General features: G+C 39.8%; 1 protein-coding gene across 2 annotated transcripts; it reads left to right on the top strand.

Moving 5' to 3' along the window:
- Positions 1-2242: 2242 nt before the first annotated feature.
- LMAN1 (lectin, mannose binding 1) lies at positions 2243-27293 on the top strand. 2 transcript variants are annotated; one of them, XM_049796229.1, is made up of 14 exons: positions 2243-2497; positions 4085-4239; positions 4327-4434; positions 7746-7807; positions 8535-8634; positions 13060-13183; positions 13562-13620; positions 14217-14349; positions 15991-16187; positions 16336-16406; positions 21605-21758; positions 22494-22615; positions 24270-24338; positions 26680-27293. In XM_049796229.1, exons 1-13 carry the CDS (start codon positions 2263-2265, stop codon positions 24304-24306), a joined length of 1557 nt encoding a protein of 518 aa, XP_049652186.1. In that variant the 5' UTR covers positions 2243-2262; the 3' UTR covers positions 24307-24338; positions 26680-27293. The 2 variants fall into 2 exon arrangements, with proteins under 2 accessions (XP_049652186.1, XP_049652187.1); XM_049796230.1 differs by lacking the exon at positions 26680-27293 and having other exon boundaries at positions 15994-16187; positions 24270-24807.
- Positions 27294-27574: the final 281 nt, after the last annotated feature.

Below are 27574 nucleotides of genomic sequence, written 5' to 3'. Positions count from 1 at the left end.
GACTACGGACTGCTGTCAAATACTCTGGAATTTTGCATGTTCTATGACAATTATGAAACAACTATGAAGCATTCTATAAAACAAAGGGGCACAATCAGTCAAATGACAGAAGAGTTGATAGAAAGTATGATATATGCAAAAGTAGCTGCATAATGCTTTATTTTACCTACTAGTAAGTTGAGACAATTTAATATAACATAAAGTTATGCAGTACAGCATCTGTTCTCTTAACTCATGTATTGCTTCTATGCTAGTACCTCTAAGTGGCAGAATTTCAGAACTGCTTATGTGTGTGGGTGAGTGGGCAAGAGAGATCTGTTTCAAGGCTACTGCTCTTGGTTTTCTAGTCTCTTTCAGTGTGGTTCAATTATTTTATTGGCATGATAAGTTCCAAGATTACTGCCAAATGTATGAAGTAGACAGGATAAGGCTTCATGCTGCTCTGTTTGGATCTCTGACGCATACGCCATTTTATCCTCCTGAACTAATTGCAGTATACTGTATTGCTCCAGTCTTCTAGAATTTTAGCTGAAACACTACTTTCTAGATCTTTAAAGAACAGAAAAACAGCTGAGTTTTCTGTGTTTAGTTAGCTGCCAAGAAAAGATTCCCAATTCCCTTAACATCTCCCAGATGTACTCTAAAAAAACCAAAAGATATTCTTAAAATATTTAGAGATATTTTAGAATATAGTTGGATGGAAGACACTAAACAAAAGAAAACATCAAGTACTTCTTTCTCTGCATTAACAAGTATTAACTTATCAAGAATACTTGAGACACTTATATAAGTTCTTCTAAAATTTATCTCAGAAATATTTTGCTTGCATGTCTCATCCGATCAATATATTTGCTTAATCCTTTGTGTAACTGAGAAAGAGAATGTACCTCTCCCCGTGAATATGCAAGGTTTTACTTTCATCCATGCTGAAACAGATGTGTGCCATTTTAAAAAAAAAAGAACTTAAATCTCTCCTGAAGAACTCCAAGATCATCTCCTTCTTTAGCAGGCTCTGAACCTACTTACTGACTCTTAAATTGCTCATACTCAGAGATGAGGTAAGAGGAAAAGAAGGGATATCAAACAAATGGATATGAAAATGTAGAACAAACACAAGAGTGGAAAGAAACTGAAAAAAACCCCACTCCTGATAATTATTTTCTTCTGGAATGAAGCTGTAAGACAAGAGCGATAGATGGTATTCAGGAATGAAGAAGGAAGTTCTAACTGTTGGCTCAGTCATCGACTTAACAGGGGCACACTCTGGTCAGCTGGACTGCTGCTCCAGTGAAACAAAGCTAACACCTGCCCCTGCTCTGTGATGCTGCACGCTGACAAACAAACATCCACACTTCTCACCTTTATAAATCTGACTCTCTCTTTCGCCACTGTCAGCTTGCATAATCGAGAGCGCAAGTGTCACCAAAGGTTTGTTTTTCTCACTTCCACAGAAGAAGGTTGGTCTCATATGTTGTGAGAAACGGTATCATTTTTTCTGCAGGATTTCCAACTATTCTAAAAATGAACAGATAAGAGCCTGTGCAAGTGGGATCTTTGCTAAGGAAGTCATATTGAGGGAAAGGAACAGATTATTTACCCTTCAAACACTCTGCAGACTGTTAATCGCACGCAGCCGTCAAAGAAGCCGCAGTACAAGAGAGAAGGCATGACCGCCGCAGGGTCCGCGAAGGCCCAGCTGCCAGCAGGGAATTCCCACAGCCGCCCACACCGCCGCAGCCCTGAGGGGACGGGCAACGGCCTCGGCAGCGCCGCTCCCCCGGCGGCTCACACGCACCCGGGGCTGCTCGGAACCGCTAGCAGCCCCGCTCCCTCCCAGACGCTGACTCTCGGGCTTTCCGGGACCCCGCCATTCCCACGGGAGAGCCCTCCCGCCGGACATCCGCAGCGCGGCCCGCCCCGGCTGGAGAACGGAGGCCTCCCGGGCGCGCTGGAGGGGCAGGAGGCGGAGGCCCGACCCGGCCCGCTCCACCCAGAAGCGGCGCCCTCCCACCGCCTCTCAGAAGCACCACGGCCCGGCCCGGCCCGGCCCGGCCCGCCTTCCCGGGCGCCGCCGGAAGGCGGGAAGTGCTAACGCTCCCTTGGGCGGCGGGCTGGGCTCGGCTCGGCTCGCCTCGCCTCGCCCCGCCCCGGCCATCGCCCCGCCCCGGCCATCGCCCCGCCTTGCCCTTTGCCCAGCCCCCGCGCTCGGCCAATCAGGCGGCGCCCTGTTGGCTGTGCCGGCGTCCCGCAGCACGGGCCAAGATGGCGGCGCGCGCGCAGCGGGGAGGCTTGGCGGCGGTCCTCCTCGCCGGTGCCCTGCTCGCCTTCGGCCGCCTGCCGCTCGCCCTCGGGCAGGCGGCGGCGGGAGGCTCGACGGCGGCGGCGGCGGCAGCAGCAGCTGCTGTGCCGCACCGCCGCTTTGAGTACAAGTACAGCTTCAAGGGGCCGCACCTGGTGCAGGCGGATGGGACGGTGCCGTTCTGGGTGCACACGGGCAGTAAGTGCTGGGCGGGGGCCGGCGGCGTGCGAGCGGGGCCGGCTGGGCCGCGCAGTGTTCCTGCCGTGCGGGCAGCTGTGGCCGGCCCCGCGCGGGGGTGGGGGGTGGGGGGGACGTAATGCCCGTTACTTGAGGAAAAAGGTGCGGGAAGGAACCGCCACAGGCCGTAGCCGTGGCCGGGGAGCTGAGGGGCACGGCGAAGATGGCGGGGGCCGCCGGGGCCGGTCAGCCTTGGTTGGGTTCCGGGGGCCGCCAAGGCATCGGGTGAAAGCGGCGGGTGCCCTCGTGTCCTGTAGCTGCCGAAAGGGATGAGAGCCGCGCTCGCCCCCCGCGCCTTCTGCCTCCCCCGGCAGCGCCCTACCGCGGGCGGGGGCGGACCGAGAGCGCCGTTAGGCTCGAGCGGCGGCCGTGCCCCCCCCCCCCCCCCCCCCCGGGGCCCTGTCCTGCGGGTTTCCACGTCGCTCTGGAGGGACAGAGATGCTGTGACAGCCGTAAAATGTCTGCCAGCCCTCCCCCTGTTTCTTTGACACGCGAAGTTACCTGTGACCTTTCTTGCGATGGGGTGGCTCCATTGCTGTGAGGAGTTGACTCGAGACGGTGTGAGACTCTTCTTTGTGAAGTGATGATGTGTCACTTGGTCAAAATGAAAGTCGGCCTCAGCCCTCTGTGGGGTACCTGAGACAAGCCGCTGATACTTCTGTATGGCTAGAAATCCCATTAATTTTCGTAATAGAAAAGCTTGAAATGGAAATTGTGCCTTGGCAAATATGATTTTACCGAACATAGTTTATGCAATTTATGTATCCTTTGCAGTATGGGTTAAGAATTTGATAGTACTCAAAAAGGCATCTGGTCTTCTGTAAGTTGCCCCCCCTGTAAAATGTACTGATATTTACTGTACATAAAGTTCTACCTTAGCATAGTTTCTCTGCAGTAACTTCTGTGTTTTTATTTCTTGGCAGACTTTAATTTAGTTTATATTGGTTAATGCGTGAGTGTTAATTTTTTACTCTTATTTGACATTATGCTACAAGTGACATGAAGGGAACTGTCCCTAGATGAGCTTCTTTTCCTGCTTTTTTAAGCAGATAATCACAGAAATAAATGTTATTTAGTACAAGTGAATGAATCTAGCTCTAGATGTATGCCTATTATTCTTTTAAATTATTAAACAGAAAATTAGAATGTCTGTTTTTAAAAAGCAAAACAGAAAACTGTGATTTGTAAAAAGTCTCATGTGGGATACAGCAGAAAGCTAAACCTATTTTTTTTTTTTAATTAATTTAATATATATTTTAACAGTAAGACCAATGTTCTATTTAAGTTGTATGTTGTGCTCCCAAGTGGAAGGTGATTAAGTCTTATGTAAAGCAGTAATAATCAAGGTGTTTAAAGTAAAGGTGTGGGTGTTTGAGGGGTTTTTGGTCCCCTCTCAAGTGGTTGAGTACTCCACTGAAAAGTTATTTTGAAAACTGTTCTCTAGTTGAGGAGGCCAGAAAATGTTGTGAGTTTAGAAGATTTGTTAATTGGCTGGTTAAGCACTTGCCATACTGTCATATATGTGGTGTTGGTTCCTTTCCTTTCTAGATGCCATACCAAGTGCAGATCAGATTCGTATAACAACGTCTTTGAAAAGCCAAAGAGGGTCAGTGTGGACAAAAACCAAGTCAATATTTGAATACTGGGAAGTCGAAGTGACCTTTCGAGTTACAGGAAGAGGCCGCATTGGCGCTGATGGACTGGTATTCAGAATTTGATCTAACTAAGAAGAAGTAGATATGCTTTAAAAACTGCATCTTGACATGACTCTTACTTGCTTCCTGTAATAGGCAATCTGGTTTACAGAAGAGCAAGGCTTGGAAGGTCCTGTTTTCGGGGCAGCTGATAAGTGGAACGGTGTTGGAATTTTCTTTGATTCCTTTGACAATGATGGAAAGGTTAGTCAGAAGCAAACGCTTCTAGCAAAGATTATAAATTAATTTCCTGCCTGTTTTGTACATATAACTTTGTAGAAAAAAATAAGATGTTATTTTCTTGCTCTCCCCCCCTTCACTTCAAAGGGATAAATTAAAATAGTCAAGTTTCCCTTATAGAATTTTTTCTTGGCTTTTTCACACTTTTTTTTTTTAAGCTTCAAAGTTGAACGCATAGTGAACCTCCACTGAACATTGGTTCATGTATAAGGTTTGGAGGGAAAATACCATGCATTTATGTACAAGCTGAAATTTGGAATGTCCAGGCACAATTTGAAATGTTGATATATCTGAAGGCCTGTGCTTTGGAGGAGGCATATTGTACCAAAATATGACACTGTGAAAGCACAAATTTCTATGTCTGTCTTCACAGATGCTCTTTTTCTTGAAACAAATCTGCCTTGAGTAGTTCAGCAGCAAAAATTCTGTAGCAGATGGGGGTGACAGTTGCTGTTTTGAAATTCTAGTTTTTCAGTCCAGAATGATCCTGGGAAACTTTAACAGTACATAGTAGGTTTGCTTTTTTTGCTTTTCCTGCACTACTTTGGCTTGTTTTTAGATGTTTTAGATACATTTTTGTAGGTGTACAAGCTTTTTTCCTACAGATGGCTTTTGATATACAGCAAACTTCATCATATATAAAAGTTAAAAGACTGAAGGTGATGTTTATGTTTCTGATCTTCAAAGACAAGACATAGAATTAGTGTTGTTCAACTTATTAAGAATTTTTTAATCCTCTCCCCCACCTTTTTTTTTTTTTTTTTTTTTTTTTCCTGACTTCTGGCATGAATATGGACACACTTGTAGTTTAGCTGGCTGAAGATGCCATCTACCAAAAATTGCATGTGGATGACACTGCTGCTAGAATTTGATAGCACTGGGACTCTGATCATGACAAGTTTAGTCAGTGTGGTATGAAACCCTTTTATAGAAATTGATGATGTGTCACTTCATGCCTGTTTTGGTCTGATGCGTCTTAAATACTGGAGTTTGTAAGACTTTTTTTTTTTTTTTTTTTTTTAATGACAACCTGTTACTTTCTTCAGTCCCAGTATGGAGAAATTCTTCTTGTTGCTGTTTCAGTGCGTTCACTGGAAGATGTTTGGTGTTGTAACTGGTCCTTAGCCTAATATGCTAGCATCCAGAAGTAGAATCCATCTAGTAGTGCCAACTCATAGCACCCTGCTTATGATGCTGATCTAAAAACTGCAAAGCCTTTTTTCCTCTTCCTTCCAAGGTTGTCGGTTATACTAGAGTTGAATTTTTATTTCCCTGTAGAAGTAGTGACAAGAGCTTTTTAAAAAAAGAAATAAAATTTCATAGCTTCGAACACCTGAAATAGTAAGAACCACACTAAATGTCACAAGAGTTTACAGCACATCTTTCCTGTGACCTTTAGAGGCAAAAAATGAGAAGTTATTCCCCACTTTGGATTCTCTACTATCTTTCAAGTTCTTGTACATGCTTGCATGCAGACATGGTCCCCAGCAGAAATTGGACTGCCCATTGACCATTAGCATTAAATACTCTTGTTAGTAGCTGTCTACTATGCTCTAAGTTAGATTAGGCTTGGGTTGCTTTCATGAATGCTTTGAAATTGAACTGTTTGTACATGCTTTGTGGAGAATATATGCAAGTATGCTCTGAACTAATTCAATATTATTGTTATTAAACTGAAATAAACAGCAAGAAGATGACATTAAAGCATTCCAGTGGTACTGAGCAGATAATACTGATGCCAAAGCAATTAAGCTAACCGAACTCCATTGCTGAGGACTAGAAACACTGGTGTATTTGTGTATACTGGTGTACTGTTCTATTGTTGTCACAATCCATGTGATGAAGGAAAAGAAACAGATAGTTTGGTTGTGCTGGGTTTTTTTTAAGACAAAGGACCACCCTACCCCACCACTGTGAATTGAGAAGGATGTTATTTCTTGAATTCTTGAAGTCTGAGTGTTGTTTTCTTTTCTTAAGAGCAGGCGATCTGTCTAGTGGGACAGTATATTCCTTTATGTCGTCGTTTAACCCCAGTAGGCAGCTAAGCACCACACAGCTGCTTGCTTGCTACCCCCTGATGGGATGAGGGAGAAAATCAGAAGGCTAAAAGTGAGAAAACTTGTGGGTTGAGATAAACACAGTTTAATAGGTAGAGCAAAAGCTGTGCGCTCAAGCAAAGCAAAACAAGGAATTCATTCACTACTTCCAATTGCCAGGCAGGTGTTCAGCCGTCTCCAGGACAGCAGGGCTCCATCACTTGTAACAAGTGGGGAAGTTTGGAAGACAAATGCCATAACTCTGAGTGTCCCCTGCTTCCTCCTTCTTCCCCCAGCTTTTTTATGGCCGAGCATGATGCCATATGATCTGGGATGTCCCTTGGTCAGTTGGGGTCAGCTGTCCCAGCTGTGTCCCCTCACAACTTCTTGTGCACCCCCAGCCTCCTTGCTGGTGGGGGACTGTGAGAAGCAGAAAAGGCCCTAAGGCTGTGTAAGCAATAACTAAAACATTGCTGTGTTATCAACACTGTTTTCATCATAAATCCAAAACATAGCCCCATATAATCTATTGCGAAGAAATGTAACTCAATCCCAGCCAAAATGAGCACATTTTAGGAGATGTTGAATTGAAATGTTGAAGGGGGAAGAGAGATGAACTCTGAAATCTTCTGCTCTTGTAAAAACTGGAGTTTGCTTCATAAACTCCTGGAGGCAACTGGAATAGCACTGTAAATCTGTTCTGCCATTATAATTTTAGCTTGTTCTCATCCTCTAACAATTTAAATAACTGAGGATGTGTTCAACAGACTTTGTTTAGTCTCTGACAGATAGCTCCTGAGGTTTTTCTAATGACTGACAAGGTCAGTAGAATGTCAACATAGTGTCTGTCTGGATGTTTTTCCCAGTGTTAGGTAGCCAAAGTTGGGTGTGTTAAGCCATCTATTAGTTTCAAGACCTGTATCTTCACTGCATATAAAAGCCACAAATAGGAGAAAGTAATATTTCTGTATTTTTCAAAGTATAGTAATTGGTAGTATATCCAGGGACTTAATTTGTGGGTTTTTTCACCCTTAACTATGCAAAGAATGTAGCAGTCTCTTGAAAAACATGCAGCATGGCACTTATGTAATCCTCAAGTACGGAAAGAATAAAAAACATCTGTGGTGTATATGTAGTGTAATGACTTTAGGTGCTTTATTGCAGAAAGTCTATCAGTGATGTTACTTATATTTCACTTCAAATTAAACTATTTCATTTGTTTGCTATTTCTTTTTCTAGAAAAACAATCCTGGAGTGATTGTTGTAGGCAACAATGGAAAACTTCTGTATGACCATCAGAAGTAAGTTTATTTTCCGTGTTAATGATGAACATTTGCTTTTGAATGATGAAATGTTGCATGAAGCTCTTTGAGAAACATTATGAAGGTTTCTTTCATATGAAACTTCATTGCCTTTACATTTGAGTTTTTCTATTTGTTAAAACACTGTTTTGGCAGTAACAGCACAGAAATAGACAACTGATGGATATTTAAATAGCATATGCCCTTTGGGATGAGTGAACTCAGATAAATGGAGGTACAAACTTTTTACCTCTTCGTTGCTTATGGGTATCCTCCACACACAGCTAATAATTGACAGAAGTAACTAACTAACTGAAAGCTAATTGCCTGTTACTAAAATTAATTGGCTTAATTTTGATTTCTGATTGTTTATTGTCAACAGCACAACTGACATCTCTTTGGATTCTCTGAGAAGAGAGATGTCTAGCTTAGTTGGTGCAGTCTAGACTGTAGCTTATTTCCATCTCAGTTCACAGGTGTGGGAATGTATCTTAGAAGCAAACAGATTTCCCCGTTACTTCATTCTGTCTATATCGTGTCCTGTGTAAAGCATCTAGTACTGTTGATCCCAGACTTCAGAAAAGCTCAGTGCAGTTGTGGGACAGCTTTTTAAAAACTTGCATATTGAAAAACTTACCATGATGTTGCTTAGTGATACATTGATGCTTTTTTGTCTTAGCTGATAAATCATAAGATATAGTTTTATGCAAGTTGTCTTCTTGCATAGTGATGGTTCAACGCAAGCATTGGCGTCCTGTCAGAGGGACTTTCGTAACAAGCCCTATCCTGTTCGAGTAAAGATAACATACTACCAAAAAACATTGACTGTAAGTACTCTGAAATAACGTAATTACTCATGTTTCTCAGCTTTTTAAGCATGAGATTGTTGCAACTATGTGAAAACCCAAAGACCCTGTATTTTAATTCCAATATTCTTGAAAATGTTGAGCTCAGTAGCAGAAGTTGGAAGGAGGTGCAGTATGTTCAAATGCTAGACAAGTTCTTGTAGCTGCGTTAGTGCATCTGTAGTTTCCTGAGCTGACTCAGCAGGTACTGCTGATTTTTCTAATGTTACTTAGGAGTTAGTCATGCTAACATACTCCTATGTGCTCAGACCCTTCTGTTGCTGTTGACTTGCCTGTAGAGGTGTCCCAAAGCCAGAATCTGTTCCTCAGCTTCCAAGTGGTTGAGCAGCTCCTTAATTTGAACGGTTTTTCTCAAGTTGATCTGAGACCTGCAGAGGGTTTTGTAGTTGATTGTAAAAGGTTCTTGAAATGTGACTAAAAAACTGAAGCTCACTCTTTGGCAGTAGATTTAAACTTGTTACTTGAGGCTTTCCACCTCCAAGAAGTAGTAGGGCTTTGAAGATTAAAGAAGGTAGAAAACCACTGGTATAACAGAGTCTTTAAGATTTTTCTAATATTCAGATGATTGTGAATTCCTTTTAGATAAGGAGAAAAAAATACTAATGTGGTGCTGGGTTGTGACAGCTATGAAGTGTGTGTTTCTTGGCTTCCGATTTCTGAAAAGGTGCTATTGATAGGTATTAGCCATAAAACACACAGCTGTCATTTTGTAGTAAAAGTTTCTCTAAAAGTAAACATGAATGCACCCAAAAGAGAGTGGACCTTGTACTGTGTTGTAATGGTAAAAGCTACCTGTTACTCTTGAATGAAAATTAAATTACAGTCTCCTAGGCTGCTGTGTTTTTGAATGCGGCTGGTTCCTGATGCCTTATCTAGGAACTCCTCTGGCCCAGATGTTGTTGCTAACTTTAGCAGTCCTGCAAATGTATCCGTAGAGGAAGAGAGAATCTCTCTGAAGCTTAGAATCAACCTAACAACAGTAAGGGATGACTCTTCTAGATCAGACCAAAAATTTGTGTTGCCCAGAACCTTTTTGGGATGTATACTTTTGATAGACTGGCCTTTAGTGATCCCCGAGTCAGGGATTTCTTGAACCAGAGTTGCTATTATTATGCTATGATCAGTTTTAGAATAGAACAGAATAATTCCATTTGGAAGGGACCTACAACGATCTTCTAGTCCAACTGCCTAACCACTTCCAGGCTGACCAAAAGTTAAAACATACTATTAAGGGCATTGTCCAAATGGCTCTTAAACGCTGACAGGCACGAGGCATCGACCACCTCTCTAGGAAGCCTGTTCCAGTGTTTGACCACCCTTTCTGTAAAGAAATGCTTCCTAATGTCCAGTCTAAACCTCCCCTGGCACAGCTTTGAACCATTCCCATGTGTCCTATCACTGGATCCCAGGGAAAAGAGCTCAGCACCTCCCTCTCTACATGCCCTCCTCAGGAGGCTGTAGAGAGCAATGAGGTCACCCCTTGGCCTCCTTTTCTCCAAACTAGACAAACCCAGAGTCCTTAGCCACTCCTTACAGGTCATGCCTTCCAGTCTTGTCATCAGCTTTGTTGACCTTCTCAGCATTCAAGTACCTTAACATCCTTTTTAAAACTGTGAGGCCCACAGTACTCAAGGTGAGGCTGCACCAGTGCTGAATACAGTGGGATAAGCCCCTCTCTTGACCAGCTGGTTATACTATGTTTAATGCACCCCAGGATGTGGTTTGCCCTCTTGGCCGCTGGGACACACTGCTAACTCATGTCGAGCCTACTGTCAACCAGCATGCCCAGATCCCTTTTTGCAGGGCTGCTCCCCAGCTACTCCTCTGCCAGTTTATATTGTGTCCAGTGATACTCTCTGAGGTGCAGAATCCAACGTTTGTTCTTGGTAAATTTCATGCCATTGATGATTGCCCAATGCTCCAATCTATCTAGATACCTCTGCAAGGCCTCTTGTCCCTTGAGTCAACAGCACCTCCCAGTTTAGTATTGTCAGCAAACTTACTAAAGGTGCATTCAACTCCTGCATCCAGATCATTGATAACAATGTTGAACAGTACTGGCCCTAGAATTGAGCCCTGAGGAGCACCACTGGTGACCAGTCATCAGCCAGATGTAGCCCCATTCACTACAACCCTTTGAGCCCTGCTGTTCAGCCAGTTCTTCACCCAGCGCACCATGAACCTGCTCATCTCACAGCTGGACAACTTGTCTAGAAGGATACTGGGAGGGACAGTATCAAAAGCCTTGCTGAAATCCAGAAGAACTACATCTACCACCTTCCCTTCATCCACTAGGTGGATGACCTTATCATAGGATATCAAATTAATTAGACAGGACTTCCCCTTCGTGAACCCATGTTGACTGTGCCTGATGATTGCTTTGTTCTTTAGATGCCTTTCCATAGCACTCAGTATCATCTTTGCCATAATTTTTCCAGGCACTGAGGTTAGACTAACAGGTCTGTAGTTTTCTGGGTCTTCCCTCACACCCTTCCTGTTCATTGGAATAATGTTGGCTAGTTACCAGTCAGCGGTGACCTCCCCCAGACTCCCAAGACCTTTGGTAGATGATTGAGAGGGTCCTGCTGTAACATCTGCTAGCTCCTTCAATACTCTGGGGTGAATCCCATCTGGCCCCATGGACTTACAAACATTCAGCCAATAAACTGGTCCCTTATAATTTCAGTGTCCATAAATGGAAAGGCACGGCTCATGCAGCCGAGGTCCTCCAAATCAGAGGACCAGGCAGCCCAAGTTCTATCAGAATTAGTACAGACTGGGGCACAAAAAGAGTTTAATGCCTCCATCTTTTCTTCATCCCTATTTGTCAGGTGACCATCTTTAACAAGTATTGGTCCAATGTTTTCCTTGGATCTCGTCCTGATATTAACATAATTAAAAATCCTTTCTTGTTGTCTGACGCAACACTGGCCAGTTTCAACCCTGTTGAGCTTTGGTCTTTTGTGTCTTCTCCCTGCATATGCAAACCACAGCTCTGTAATCTTCCTGTGAAGCCTGACCTTGCTTCCAGAGATATACAATTACTTTTTCCTCTTGAGTTCCAAGAGGATTCACTGTTCAGCCAAGCTGGTTGTCTGCCCTGCTCGCTTGACTTTTGACATGATCGGATTGCCTGCTTCTCTACAAGGTTCTTAAAAGAAAAACAAACAAAAAACAAACACACACACACACACACACACACACACACACCCCGACAACACTTATGGACCCAGGGTAGCTTAAAGTTTGCTCTGTTGAAATCCAGGGTAGCAACTCTGGTGACCTTTTTTCTCATTATACCAAAAATTTGTGACTGCTGTGGCCAAAACAGCCACCTACCATCACACGTCCCACAAGTCCTCCTCTATTCACAAACTAATCTAGGAGGGCATCTTTCCTAGTTGGCTCACTGAGCACTTGTGATGAGAAGTTACCTTCCTCTTCAGAAGTTTCCCAGACTTGTTTGTCACAGCAGTATGGTATTCCCAGTTGATGCCTGGGAAGTTGAAATCTCCCATAAAGACAAGGACTACTGATCCAGAGATTTCTCCTAATTGCCTATAAAATAACTCATCAGTGCTATCATCCTGGCTGGGTGATCAATAGTGGGTGCCCACAACGACATCTGCTTTGTTTTCCATCCTCCTAATCCTCACCCACAGGCTCCCAACCATGTCACCTCTAAGCATAGGTAAGGGCTGTACAGTCAAACCTCTCCATTACATACAGTGCAACGCCTGCCCTGCCTGTCCATCCTGAATAGCCCATAGTCTTCCATCCCAGCACTCCATTTGTGGGACTCATTTCACCAAGTCTCACTAATACCAATGACATTGTAGCTCTGGGAACGTACGAACCCTTCCAGTTTGTGCTGTTTGTTGCTTATACTGCATGTGTTGGTGTACAAGCATTTCAGATGTGCTCCTAAACCCTCAGCGCTCCCTGGAACAGCATAAATGCTCCCACTAGCACCCTCAGGCATTAGGGTGCTGTCCCTTGGCTTACCTTCACCTCTCCTGATGGTACTGCTTTCCCCCATATATTCATTTCCATGCACTAATTTGTCTTGCTGCTTCTTGAAACTGAAATGAATACATTTTATATATGTACAAATTCTATGTGATATTTCCTTGTAGGTGATGAATAGAAAATGTTGAGTTTTGTTCATGCCGAACCTTGAATCAGGCCTCTTTTTCCTTTGTAAAATAGAAAGCTTATGCGTTTTCTTTGTAAAAAGTGCCTTTCAGAAAATAAATAGTTTTTGGTTTCTAGTACCAGCTGCTGAATTACCTGATAAATTGGATTTGTGACCATTACTGTAAACTGACAAAGCAATTAACACAAATAGATTTATGTGGTAAAAATTTTAAGTGTTTATCCTTTTAGGTATTAATTAACAATGGCTTTACTCCGGATAAAGAAGACTATGAATTTTGTGCAAAAGTGGAAGATATGGTGTTGCCATCACAAGGATATTTTGGAATATCTGCAGCAACAGGGGGCCTTGCAGGTAGCATATGTTAAAAATTGTGACAAATGGTGTGGGGACTTGCAGGGCTTGCAAGAGAGGGTTTGGGGTTTTTTTTACTGCTAGTATAGATCCATTATACCAGTTTTTGACCATGATGATGTAATTAATCCTTTCCTTTCCCAAATTACTGATATGCTTAGGCCTTTTCCTGACTAGGGCAGAAAGTCTTCTGATTTGCCGTGACAGAGACATTGTGCGGTCTCATTCTTCAATGCATAAACTCTTGCAAGGACTTCAAGAGCATGCTGTTGCCTGAAAATACTTTGAAAGTGCAAGGTTGACTTGGGAAGTACAAGGATTTGTAATGTGTAGCAGTAGCAATTAACAGTGTTTTTTTGTTTTGTTTGTTGAATACAGATGATCATGATGTCCTGTCTTTTCTGACCTTCCAGCTGACTGAGCCTGGGAAGGAAGTAGTAAGCATCTTTATGCATAATTAGTAAAATATATTATTGTATGTTTTATATGTAGCACTGGGTTATGGCATTTCCTCTGAAGTCATACTTGGCATCCCAGTTTCAGGATTTTGGCATGTAGCTGTGCTGTCATCTGTTTAAGAAAAATGAGACTAATACTGTAATGTTTAATTAACATTTTCAAGACCAGAATTCTTGAAGGAACGCTGAATCAACAAAGATCCCCATGTTAAATCAAAACATGCAGAGAAAGCAAACTAAAAAGTCCGCTTTGTTTGGAAAGTGGACAAATAATCTGTTCTTGCTTTCAACATCCTGTACCTCTAGAACAGTTCTGTACTGCTAAACAGTATCTATCCTTATAAAACTTGATTTCTTTTTAATCACAGAAAGTATGCATATGTTAGGAAAAAGCTATGGGTCTCCATAGTAATGTCTAGTTTCTCACTTCAACTTAATATATTAATGTACTCCACTAATTGTGTTATGTCCTCAAATCTGAAATCTGAACAGCCTTCTTGGAGTGGTGGAGAATATGAACAAAATCTCTTCCCTGCCTCTCTCTCCCCCACCCCTCCCCCAATAATGTTTTAAAGCCAACACCAGAGGCAGAAATTCCTCAAAAAGATAAAGAGAAGTATCAAGAAGAGTTTGAACACTTTCAACAAGAATTGGATAAAAAGAAGGAAGAATTTCAAAAGGAACATCCTGATGTGCAAGGACAGCCAGGCAAGTTATTTGAGCGGTTTTTCAGTTGTCAAGGAAAACATTTGCTTTCCGGGATGTCCAGAACTAGGGCCTGATACTCTGATTGATCTTACTAAGCTCCTACTGATGTTATTTACTTCATTTAAGGATCTTTTGTCTTTTGTTTGTAAAGTGTTTTCTGAAATATAAAGTCCCTTTTGTCATGCCTGGATTGAGAACAAAATAAACAAACGGAAACATGATGGGAACGATAGTAGAAGGGAGAGAAGATCATGCATCCTTCTGTAAAGTGATAATTAAGGAAGCATGGCATTTTTGGTTATTTGAAAGGTCATCTTTTTGGTCTGTTCTTGCACATTCATAACAAACATTTCCCCCCCCCCCCCCCCCCCCCACTCCCCCCCCCCATCTTGTTTTATGGGTGGTTATTAAAGATGGGCTAGTGGATATGCTGGAACATGTGCTTACTTGGAAAAGCTTTTTAATGCTTGCCTAATATTGGACACTTCAGCACCACAGCCTTAGCTGGCATTCAGTGCTGGTATTCAGGTTGGCTAATAACCAGATTTCCAGCTTGATGTTCTTAAAAACCATGGCCTTTATTTTTACATTTTAAGCTATTGATAAAAAATTGATAAGTTTGGCTGGGTAAGACAGAATTGCCCTTTCCACTTTTGGTACCACACATCAGTAGCTCTCAGCAAGTATTGGTTTAAAGATATTTCGGACTGAGCAGCGTTTTTCCACTGGTTTCAAATTATATTTAATTTAGGAAAATTACAATAGTGACTGTTGCCCACTCTTTTGAGCATTTAGCCAAAGTGCTTTGACTTTGATTGTTCTGCTGTGGAACATGGTGGGGATTTTGTTTGTTTGCGTGGGTTGGGGTTTGTTTTGTTTTGTTTTTAAAAAGCTGGGCAAAAAAGAATCTGCTTATTTGAAAATACAGTGGAAGCCAGTCTATTTCTTACCTTTGTGGATTCAGTTAACTGTATTTGCACACATATTGGGAATGTGCTTTAGGCATCTAGACCTGACATTTCAGGTTGTCATCCTTTTTTGCATAGTGATAAGTTACAACTGTTCTAAAGGTCCTACATCATTTTATCTTCATCTGTGTTTTTGAAATATTGTCCAGCCTTCCATTGATAAGAAATAATAATTTTTTTTTGTCAGAGTCTTTTGGACTTTCTTCTTTCTGATGATGTTGAAGCTGCAGAGGAACTCACTCAAAATGTGCACTCACTTCTCTATTTCAAGCTACTTTTTTGAGCTTACTTTTTCTAAAAAGTAGCTGTTACTTAATACCTGCAAATCTCTTGTGAAGGATAGTTGGTAATACAATGCTAGCTCATGCAAAGATAGCTGCCTCCTAATAACAACAGCATCCTGTTTCCATTTTATGTTGCACGTTACCCAAGTATTGAAATAGGAACTCTAAGATGGGGTCTGGGTTTGAATGTGTGGTTATCTCTATTCAGTCATTCTGATCCCATTTGGGTATCTTTTGCCATGGCAGTGGTGATAAATAAACACCAGATATATCAAATTACAGGAAAAAAAGTATATCCACGTGGAAACTTTAAGGGTGCAAGAAAAATGATGCAATGCAACTTATGAGGAATGCATGTATGTAAGAACTACCTGTGCTTTTTTTCTTAGCAGCAGAGGATCTTTTTGAAACTGTAAGTGATCGTGAACTGAGGCAAATCTTTGAGGGGCAGAATCGAATTCATCTTGAAATCAAACAGCTTAATAGGCAATTGGACATGATTTTGGATGAGCAGAGGAGATACGTCTCTGCAGTCACAGATGAGATTGCTAAAAGAGGAGCTGGTTTTCCAAGTCAACAAGGACAGGTAAATTAAAAAAAAAAAACAAACACAAAAAAAAACAAAAAAAACCCCCACACCACCGTGATTGATGGCTCAGCCTAATTTGAGCAGCATGATGTATTTACTTTTTCCAAAATATGTTGATCTTTTTCTTCCTTCCTACCCCCACCAGGTTTCCCAGCAAGAGATTGAGACACTTGTGAAAACTCAAGAAGAGGTCATTAGACAAGTGAATGAAATAAGGTAAACGTTTTCTAAATATTAAGGCTGTGTTTTGAATTTTATATTATTTTCCACCTTTTAAATCCTATTTATTATTTCAGTAAGAGAATATTGACAAAATTTCTTTGTGTCAGTTCCTTAGTGATGACTCTCTGCATACATTTAGTTTCTGTAATAAAGTAAGTTCATGCCCCTGGGGTGGTTAAACACCCTAATTTGCCTCTTTTTTTATCATGAGATTCCACTTCAACAGCGAAGTCCAGTCCCTCCAAAAACAATCAATTTCTGCTAATGTGATAACATGCTACCTCGTGGAAAATTGTTGCTCTGATTTTGGAGTAATGATAACAACATGAGCATAAATGCCTTTGATTTATAGCTAGTGAACCTAAAAAAAAAAAGGTGTATTGGTGTATCTTGTCGATACACTTAGTCTACTCCTGATATAATGATTATATGAGTTTATCATTCTATATTATTACTATTATTATTATTATTAAAAAAATCTATAATATTATATTTAGATAATATTATATGAGATATATTTGAAGTTTTGTTTAGTGTAAACAACCTGTAAAGGTATGTAAGTAATTCTGAGAAGTAGTTCTGCACAAATGAAAATGTCTGTGCATGTAATAGGAGTTGTTGAGACGTATTGGTTATTCTGATGATTATTTTGGTTTTTTTTTAAGTAGTTCACTTCTATCTTCAATATAGACATATATTTTGGTTTTGGGTTTTTTCCCCTAATTTTGCTATAAATGCTTAAAGCTCATATATTGATTATTGCTCCATAGTCATCTGTTAGTGTTACTGATTTGTGTATCATAAAAAGTATTTATAGTTTTATGTCAAGTCTCAGAATTTCAGTGTGTACAAGCCTTGGAGAGACCTCTTTTTTTCTTCTTTTTTTTAATTTTTTTTTCTTCTTTTTTCCCCCCCATTTCCATTGTAGATTAACCTCTTTTTATCAGTAGGAGTAGGGCTAGCCCTTGGGAGAGCATTGCTTCTTGATGGCAGTTGAAACAAGGGCCAGATCTGGAATATTCATGTCCTCTCTTGGCCTGAACTTTGAATAATAAGGGGACAAAAAGTCCAGTTTCTACAGTCCTGCACCTATGAAGGAGTAACTCCATCCGTACAGCCAGGGGACTGATAGGTGGAAAGCAGTTTTGCAGAAAAGAACTTGGGAATCCTGGTGAACAGCAAGTTGGACATTGGAAAGCAATGCACCTTACAGGAAAGATCACCACCTAAGGGAAGGACCACCACCAGCATCCTAGGCTGTTACGCAGAGCGTTGCCAGTGGGTCGAGGGAGATGATTTCCCCTCTCTAGTCAGCACTGGTGACACCACATCTGGACTCCTATGTCCAGTCCTGGGCACCCCAGTACGAAAAAGACATGGACGTACTGGGGAGAGTCGTGATGGATCATGAAAATTATTAAAGGGTTGATACAAAGAGAGGCTGAGGGAGCTGGGACTGCATAGCCTGGAGAAAAGGCTTGGGGGTATCTTATCAATGGGTATAAATACCTGATTTTGGAGGTGGTAAGGGTAATTGAGAGCCAGACTCTTCTCACTGGTATCCGGTGACAGAATGAAAGGTAATGGGCACAAACTGAAATACAGGAAATTTTATGTAGACATAAGAAACGAAACTTGTGAGGGTAGATGAACACTGGAATAGGTTAGTTGCCTGGGAAGGTTTTGCAGTCTTCACCCTTGGAGACACTGGAAACCCAACTGTGACTAAAAATTCCTTGGTTTGTTAGGTGTTAAGGCATTGTCATACAGTACTTCAGGGGAGAAAAAAAAAAGCAGTGTAATATTAAATTACTGTCACTGACATTGCATATTGAAGACAGAAATGTGTTGTGTTTCTTTTGTGTGCCAGTGTATTGTGTAGACCGTTTTAGTAATCTTGTCCCCATTTCTTGTAGGTTGGAGGAAAATGGGGTGTGTATTTTGGTTGGTTGCTTTGGTCTTTTGTCAGAGGGCTTTCTGCTAGTGAAATTCCTCAGGAAACTTATGTATCTGTAGGGATACTTTCAAGTTCCCAAGTGATTAATAATTTTGCTTTTTAAGATGCAGTTTTTAAAATCAATTGAGTGGTATGCTGTACCTTTTCAAACTGTGTTACCAAATGAAGTAAAAATCTTATCTCGAAGGTGCTATACTGCTAAAATGGATTTGTGAAAATTCCTATGTTTGATAGGATGTCTGTGTACTGCTTCTAAGACATTTAACAGTTGCTGTCTTTAGCAGGAATGGCTTTAAGTTGGTTTAACCCTTCATTTATAGTAGTTAAAACATTACTTACCTTGGGCTTAAAAAAAAGGAGAAAAACAATTCCTACAGTTGTGGGGTTTTTCCTGTATTAGTTAAAGGGCAGCTCTTGTGATTTATCTAAGTAGGTCAGTTTTTTGTAGAATGAAGATTAGAGTGCTTCCATGTTTGCACTTGTTCTTCCACGAAAGCTTTTATGTTAATATTCTTGACAAATCTTTATACCTTGCAAGAAAATTAGATTTTCTTGTTAACATTGGCAGCCTGCCCTTTTAGTGACTACTTATTAGGTATGAGTTTGCGTAACATCATCTTAATATTTTTCTTAGATTAAAGAAATGCTTTATTTATAGATAGAAATGAACAGCCCGCTGTTGCTTGTCATCCCGGAGGAAAAGGACTTAACTGTCTAAGTAATTTTCATGTCAAGATTTGTGGATTTCTTAATCATCTGATTACAGAAGAATCTTGCATGTTCATACAATAGAAACTGTCAGCATGGTATTGTTCATGCAAAAGTAAATGTAAATTAAATTTGATACAGACCATGTCTATTTAGGGAAGTTACTTTGTTTTTAACGAATAGTGGATCAGTCTGGGGGGAGGCAGGTGTGCAGTGGTCATGATGGTAGTTGCATGGGTTTGTGTGGGTTAAGAAAAAAAGTCTTCCAGTGAAAATCTTCTAAAATGGGTTATTATAACACTAATTCAAAGTACAGGTAAATATTAATGAATTTACTTTAAATAATCTATACAATGACAATCCAAAAATATGAAATAATTTCTGGATAATGTATATGCTAATTTAAGTTAGGACAGATGAGGATTTTTTTCCATTCGTTTTGTGCGTATAAGTTCCAAACCAGAAATGTAGAATGAGAGAAGGTGAGAGCTGCTTTGATTAGTTTTGTTTGCAGTGGCTTACAGAAGCAAACAGCTGGTTTTTGGTAACTCCTTTTGATACCTTTGCAACATTAAAAATGATCTTATTGAGGTAAACGTTGAGAGTTTTGCAGAAATCCATGGCTAACTCCATCTGGCCTAAAATGCAGAACGTTATCTGGAATAACTGGAAATATAACTGTGGAAAGTGATTGATCTTCTAATATGTGCTGGAAGTGTGATTGAGCTTTTACAAAGGTGACAGGAAAGGGTGAGTTCTTGGATCTTTTTGTTACTGAAAATGAAAAGACTTTTTTTCAGTTATGTGGGAAGTATGCAGAATACTGGTAGTCTAGTATGTTAGGTTGATTTGTGTGTTAAAGTGATATTTTTAAGAAAAACTGGTTGTCTTCAGTTTGAAGAAAAGTATCTTGTTAATCCAGCATTACTAAATGCCTCTGTTGAAGTGGTGCTTCTGCAACTTGATATAACTGTGTAGATTAATTTAGTGTGTGGCTTTGACTTAGTATGCTGGTGCTTCAAGTAGTTTAAACATGCTGCATTGTTCTTATAATGGAGCAAAAGCTGCTATAATGCTAATATAACATATCTATGCTTGCAATTTTTGTTTCTGGGAAGTTGTCATAGTGCCTTTGAATAGATGTGTACCTTACTAGTTTTCTTTTTTCTCCTGTCTTTTAGTTCTGTGTTTTTTGAATTTTAATGGCATGAAGAACAACTGATGCAAAGCTAAAAGATGGGCAACCTCTTTATGAAGATTATTTGTAAACATTTAAGTTTTGATGCATAACTTGCCGTTTCACAATGAATATGGCCATTTAAAAATCAGTAATAAAATTCTGTATAATACTTACAAATATGATTATATGTTGTTGTTGTTGCCAGTTTACTCAATGAATAGTATTCAAGCCAGGTTGGGTTTTTGTTGGGTTTTTTTCTCTTATGTGAAAGTTAAAATTGAAAGTGTTCAAGGCCAGGTTGGAGGGGGCTTTGGGCAGCCTGATCTAGTAAAAGACATCCCTGCCCACGGCAGGGCCATTGGACCAGATGATCTTTAAAGGTCCCTTCCAACCGAAACCATTCTATGATACTACGATAAATTGCTGACCACTGTACAAAGAGTTAGGACTGCACCTTGAAGGCATCAAAGTAAGCTCTCATCTGAACAAAATGTAAAGTTTTAAGTAAATTAAAAAGAAATCCAAAGACATACATTTTGATTGTTTATTTTATTAATAATGAAGAGATTAACATTCACATGATAAATATTTTAGCTGTAGAATAATCCTCTTTGCAACTGAAAAGAAAAATCACAGTAGGGGAAAATTATATAAACATATTGATTAGAGATTAAAGGTTTTTTTTCTCTCATTGACTAGTTTAACTCCAGCAAAATTAGTTATGGAACCTCAACTTTTTACAGGTTTAATTTGATTTGTTGTAGAAGCAAAATGAGTTCACATGAAGACAATATTAAGTATTATGACAACGCATATGGGAAATGAGTTTCTCGTATAAATGATAATCATGAAACAAGGATGTATCTAAATCTTTTCTTATCCCTAAAGCCTCTTCTTTGTTTTTATTTCTTACATGACTGCTTTTATTTATTTATTTTTCAAACAGCTTTTGGTTTTCTTCAAAGATTGCATTAAACTCTGCTTATCCTAAAGCCTTCGCAAGAGCCTTAGATAAAACACTCGTTTCAGACTTCATCAGTCAGGCAAAGCAGATGTCCAACAATAGAATATTTGCCAGATCTTGTTTTCAGCGTGGCTTTGGGAGATGGTGCACTGTAAAAATTGCAACTGTCTGTGGAATTAAATATTTTTTTAAAAAATAATAGTTTGATTAAGGGTTTATTTCTTGATAGGTATTCTTGGAAGCTAGAAAATGTGTTTTCTGCCTTTTGGGGCAACTATGTATTTCAGACTAATTTTAATGGACTAACAGGTGTCCAGAACAACTGCTGTTTATAGGAAAGCTGTTCTGTGCTGAAAGATGTTTTGTTGTTTGTCTTGTTTCAGAAATTCCATGGCTGATACTCTGAGGCTGATCAGTGGAGCCCAGCATCCTGGCTCTGCTGCAGGAATCTATGAAACAACTCAGCACTTCAATGACATCAAAGAACACCTTCATGTAGTAAAGAGGGACATTGAGCATTTAGTACAACGAAATATGGTAATTTATGTGCTGGTAGAGTAAAGCATGACTGTAATACTTCTTTATTTGGCTGTTAGTGAAAAGCTAGGATGAGCCAGCATGCAATTTACGGAGCAATTAATCCTTCATTAAGCTGCTTCACTAAAACTGCACTGCCTTGACCTAACTGCATGATCTGTGTCTTGATGAGAAGTTTTGCACAAAGAGCATGATTTTTACTCTAATTTCCTGTGGAAACAAGGTCAAGCAATTAGGTTTTCTGGGTGCTTTTTTTTGTGTTTGTCCCCCTACTTAACAGCTCTATACAGAGGAGATTTTCTATTGCTTCTGGACAGAAGGGAGAGCTTTAATCAGGGGAAACTCAGGCAGGCTCTGCTTAAGGTCTGCAAGTGTGAAAGAAGACTGCATTCGCATTCAGGAGCACCTTAGTCTAGCCTAGGTAGCAATGAGGCTGAATTAGCTTATGATCCTCTCAATCCTCTTGATTTCTGGGTTAATTTATCAAAGACTTATTTATTCCCCTATAACCCTCAAATTAACGTCAGTCAGTTTATCTGAGAAACATAAACATGAAAGGGGAAAGTGAGACAGGTTATGATTTTTCAGAATAGCATCATTTCTGTCTGTTTTCTGCTTGTGTTCTGATTTTTAGGTTGTGTTGCAAAGACCTTGTTTTGTTTCTTACATATAATGGTCTTTTGATGACATGTCTTGTTTGCTCTTTCCTCAAATGTTATTTTTCTTGGTTTTTAGCCACCTAGTGAGAAATCAAAGTGTCCGGATTTGCCACCGTTTCCATCATGCTTATCTACAATGCACTTCTTCATATTTGTAGTGGTGCAAACAGTGTTATTCATTGGTTATATCATGTATAGGTAAGTATGTTTTTGTTTAAAGACAGCAGGGCAAATGATTTTATAACTTCTGACTGGAAATGCAATTGCAATGGTATGATTATGTTAATCTTCTTTAAAACAAGCAATCATTCAGATTGGAAGAGACCTTGGGAGGTCTCTAGTTTAACCTTCTGCTCAAAGCAGGGTCAACACTGAATTCAGACCAGGTTGCTTAGACTGGTCAGGTCTTAAAAAACCTCCAAGAATGGAAAATGTACCACTGTTACAGACCCCATTGGAAATGTTTAATTATTATAATGAAGTTTGTTGTATTCTCCCCCCACACCTATGGTATATCTAGTGGGAGCCTGCCCTGTTTCAATTTGACTGTTGCGTCTCTTTCTTATAATGTGCATCTAATGTACACCTCTGTAAAGAAACTGTCCCTGTCTCCTCAATAACATCTTGTGGGTATTAGAAAGCTGCTGTTAGACCCCTCGAAGCCTGTGTCAGTCCAGGATGAACAAGCCCAGTTCCCTCCCTCTCTTCTCTTGAGGCATGTGCTTCAGCTCTTGACCAGCATCCTTGTGGTCCTCTGCCAGACTTACCGAAGTTTATTAATATCTTAACAAAATCTGATGTGATTTGATTTTTTTTCATTTTTGCTATGTGTACCTAGAAGCTACTTATCCCATCTTACAAATTCCTCACTGAACTTTTTTTACATTACATATCCCTTCATCCCTCTCCTACATATGATACTGATAGTGTATGGACTTTTTTTTTCCCCCTAAGCTAATTGGGATGTTTTCTCTGTTCTCTTCGTCCTCCTTGTAATGTCATAATGTGCAAATTGAATTTGCATTGATGGAAGGGAAAACCTATTGAGAGTAAGGACCGACTTGCTTGGTAGTCTTCCATCCTGCTTCTCACACACACTAATCAGGATAAGGAGTAGGGACCAAAATAGCTGCATTGCCCTTCAGAGAGAAAATGCTGTTTGCTACCTCTACGAAAGGATAACTACTATTAATGTAAGACCAGTGCTGCTGATAGCACTAACTTTTATTGTGTGTCTGCTTCTCTACAAAGCGGAGAGTGTGCATTTCTTATGTATGTCATGTCACACCATCAACTGGAAAGATGGCTTACAAGACAAATGAGGAGTGGTCCCCTCCAGTTCCTCTTCATGCTCTTGTAATTCTAGTATATGTGTGTGTGGTTGATCCACAGCATCTGTATCCACTAAGAAAATAAGTATGTTCTGTGCCAGAGGGAGAAGGAAATCCCATTTCAAGTAAAATTCTTTCACTGCTTAGTTGCATGTGTTTCCTTTTCTGTGATGATCTTTAGGCCAATCAGATACTGAGAAGCTTTAGAAAACTTTAGTTAAAGTATTTTAAAAATCAGTTCATATGTTCTTTCACAGTTTCTGGCTTCTGTCCAGAATGTTTTGTTTCCTTCTGTGTCTGACACAAAATTGGAACTATAGTGATGCTACTAATGTCTTCGTAAGTAGAAAAAATAATATCCTACTTTTGTGATAGGACTTACATTTTATTTTCCTAAGTCTCTGTTGACAAGAAATGGAATCTTTTAATCCCCAAATAAATGAAATACTTACTCATTTAAACTGGTTAGCTAGTTTTATACTATAAGTACTTAATGAATTCTCTTCTGCTTTTTCTTTCAGGAGTCAACAAGAAGCAGCAGCCAAAAAGTTCTTTTGATGACCTGTTCCTTTTGTGTGTACATAACAGCAGTATGTATGCACAGAAACTTATACACTTCTGTAAATGAGGGAAATCTTAGTGTTTGATATACTGCAATATTGTAAATTATTGAATTTTGTTCAACAAAATGAGTTCTCATTTAAGCTGTTAATGCTAAAGTTAAAAACAGACTGGGGAGCAGTGGAGCAAATGCTAGATAGGGGAAGACTGCTGACCCTATCTACGTCTGTGTTTTCAGCTAACTTTCTCATAAATATTGGAAGGCAAATGCTATATTCCTCTTCTTTTGTTAAGATTCCAGAGGAGGGAAAGGAAACACCCAGGTTTGGTGGTTGTTCATAATGAGAATTGCAGATGGATGATTTGTGCAGAAAGCTTGCCACTAAGTGTCCTGACATATCAATTAAAAAACCACAAAGGCAAACAAACAAAAGAAACCCACCAAAAAACAAAACCCAAACAACTGTTGTTCACTATATTGGGGGGGGGGTGGGGGGTGGGGGGTCAGGGGCTGGGTGTAAAAATTTGTTATAAACATTTAATTTGTTTACCACTTGGATTCAACAGTTCAACTCTTCATGAAACACAGGTTTAAACACTTTTTAATATGTGGATGCAAAGACAGGCCTTTAACAGTCTTACTGTTGATACCTGATACAGAAAACAAGCTATACAGAACAAGCAAATAAAGGCTTATCTCCTTATTTTGGGTTTTGGTTTTGGTTTTAGGCAGTGAGAGAAAACATGATAAAGTAGTTTCTTCAAGTATATTTTGGGACTGATTTCTTTTTTTGTAGTTTCAAGTCTGCCTGTAATTTTGTTTGGAGATTTGTGGACTTTTTCAGCAAAGATAGCATTGCTTTATACATCTTCAAATCTGATTTTATTAAGAATATGTTTAGTGTATGAGTATGTCTTTTCTTTTATAAAGCTGTCTTGTGTCTTTCATGTATCAAATACAGATGCTTTGATTTAAATCCTGACATGGCAAGTATTCTAAACTGCAGGTATTTAGCATTAACCCATTTCTTCACAAGCTGTTGCTTCAGACATGTTTGTTAATCCAACAGCTATTGTAGAACCAGTATTCTGTGTCAATTCCTCCTTTTAATATCACAAGTGTAAGGCTGAACATGTGTTTTCGATACTGCTTATCGGGTAACACTTGCTTCAGGAAAGAAATTAAGCAGATAGCCCAAATTAGGAATGTGAAATGAATTCATTTTGCCTTGTTTACATATCTGTGGTAACTTTGTCCTTGAGTTGTTTGTGTGTAGAGTTAGAATGGCGGGGGGTGTGTGTGTTTAAATTCTGTAAAATACACAAATGCATCAGGATGTTTCACTTTTAATTACTAATCTGTTTGTCTGAATCTGCAAAAATTATCTGGAATCTAGCATACTACTACTGCATTCCTACAGTCTACTCCCTTGGAGTGCAACACATGCTGCCAAATTCGCTGTAGTGAAGAACACCAGTATTGTGCCTGTCAGTTTGGAGAAATGATAAATCTATGCAATATATTTTGTTACTTAATTTACAGTGTCCAAAAAGTGGACATCTGTGCTATACCAATAGAACAATACTACCTACACATCTATTTACGTAGTTACAGTATGTAGTATACTGTAAGTGGTATAGCTTTATAGATTAATTTCTGAATTTGAGAAGATTTTGCTGTACTGATTGGAGAAACTACTGCCTCAAGCTAATCTTGCTGGATAAATAGGTTAAACTAATGAAAAAAAACTTTTCAGATAAGCCAGAATAACACAGGAATTTATCCATTGTCTTCTGTCAACACCAGCAAATATTTACAGGTGCCTTGAGTCTAAGCTACTACAACCCTGACTCTTCTAACTAAACTTAATAAATTTTCTTAAATTGTTCTGAAAATGTACAGTGTTGTTCCTTTCAATTGCAAGCCTTCCTGCATCATTGCAACACCTAAACAGAACTCCGTCTCGCATAGCAGGCTTTGCAAAACCCTTTATACAGAAAGGCTAGCAATTGTATTTTGATAAGTAGGTGCATGTATCTGGCATATTGAGGAACAGCTCTAATGTATCAATTGAAGGAAGTCTGTATTTTTTGTTACTGTGAATTTATCCAACCATAACTTTTGTTTTAAAGCTGGAGCAGTCTATGCTTCTGTGTCTTTTGTTAGAAAGAGAAGGCTGGGGATGGTGTTGAGGGGAAAACTTGAACCTACAATTGTATCTTCAGTATGAGGCTCAGTTTATGTGTTTTATGCTGCTAACGGATCTGACATATCTCCCACGTGCAACTAGGTAACTTTTGTATTAGGGAGCAGAAGGTCTAAAGTGTAACATCCAAAAAGTGATAACTGCTTCATGCTTCATTTCACAGTCATCTCTCCTTGGAACTTCCATAATTGCCTCATCACTCACTGGATCAAAGGAAAGCTCCCAGTTGCCCAGCTCAAATTTTGTCGTGTGTGTTATTGAAATGATAGCAACAAATCTGGACTTTAAGAATATTTGTCAGTCAATGTAGCCTCCTGTTATCGCTGGCTACTAGAAGCTTCTTTCAGCACTGATAGTGTGTTTGATTTTTACCAAGTAAGATTTTGGGACTAGGAGGAGAAGACACCTTGGAATCCAGTTTGACAGTATGGGGGAGAACAAGTCTAATAATTGTATTTGAAGTGTGGATGATAAGTAGCATATATTTGGCAGTGACAAGAGAATCTCATTGTACTGGTCAGGGTATTTTAAATACATGGTCACTCCTGAACCTTTCAAAAGTAAAATTCACAATATGCTTTGTAAATTACCTAACTTCCTGTTTGAAGAAAATTTGTCATTTATCAATGCATCAATTACTGTAACATCAAACACTGTCTACTGGGGTTTTCTTAAATTCAAACAGCTGACATTTTCATGTTTGTTTCTGACTAATGTAAATTGACACTTGGAGTTTGGAGATAACCTTATTTGAATAAAGATGCATATTTTTAGTAAGCTTTTTTCTTTTAATTTGGTGCATGTCCATGAAATCCAAGCAAGTGTATTTAAAGCATTCTTTACCCTCTATTGTTCAGAGATTTTGAATGCTTTGAGGTCTGGGTTCAGTCCTACCTGATACTGGAGAGTTAATGGCATTCAGAGGCTGAGTGCTCCGCCTGTTTTGAAAAGACAGATGACTGCCACTGGTTGGAAAGACACACTGAATCCAGGCTCAGTTCATTCTGTGCTAAGGGATTTTATCCTCTGTATTGGAGTCTAATGCAAGAGTGACTAAC

The sequence above is a fragment of the Accipiter gentilis genome, chromosome Z (genome assembly GCF_929443795.1).
Source record: "Accipiter gentilis chromosome Z, bAccGen1.1, whole genome shotgun sequence".
Taxonomy (NCBI): Eukaryota; Metazoa; Chordata; class Aves; order Accipitriformes; family Accipitridae; genus Astur; species Astur gentilis.
The sequence above is the reverse complement of the archived record's forward strand: the minus strand, read 5'-3'. Positions and strand labels throughout refer to the sequence as shown.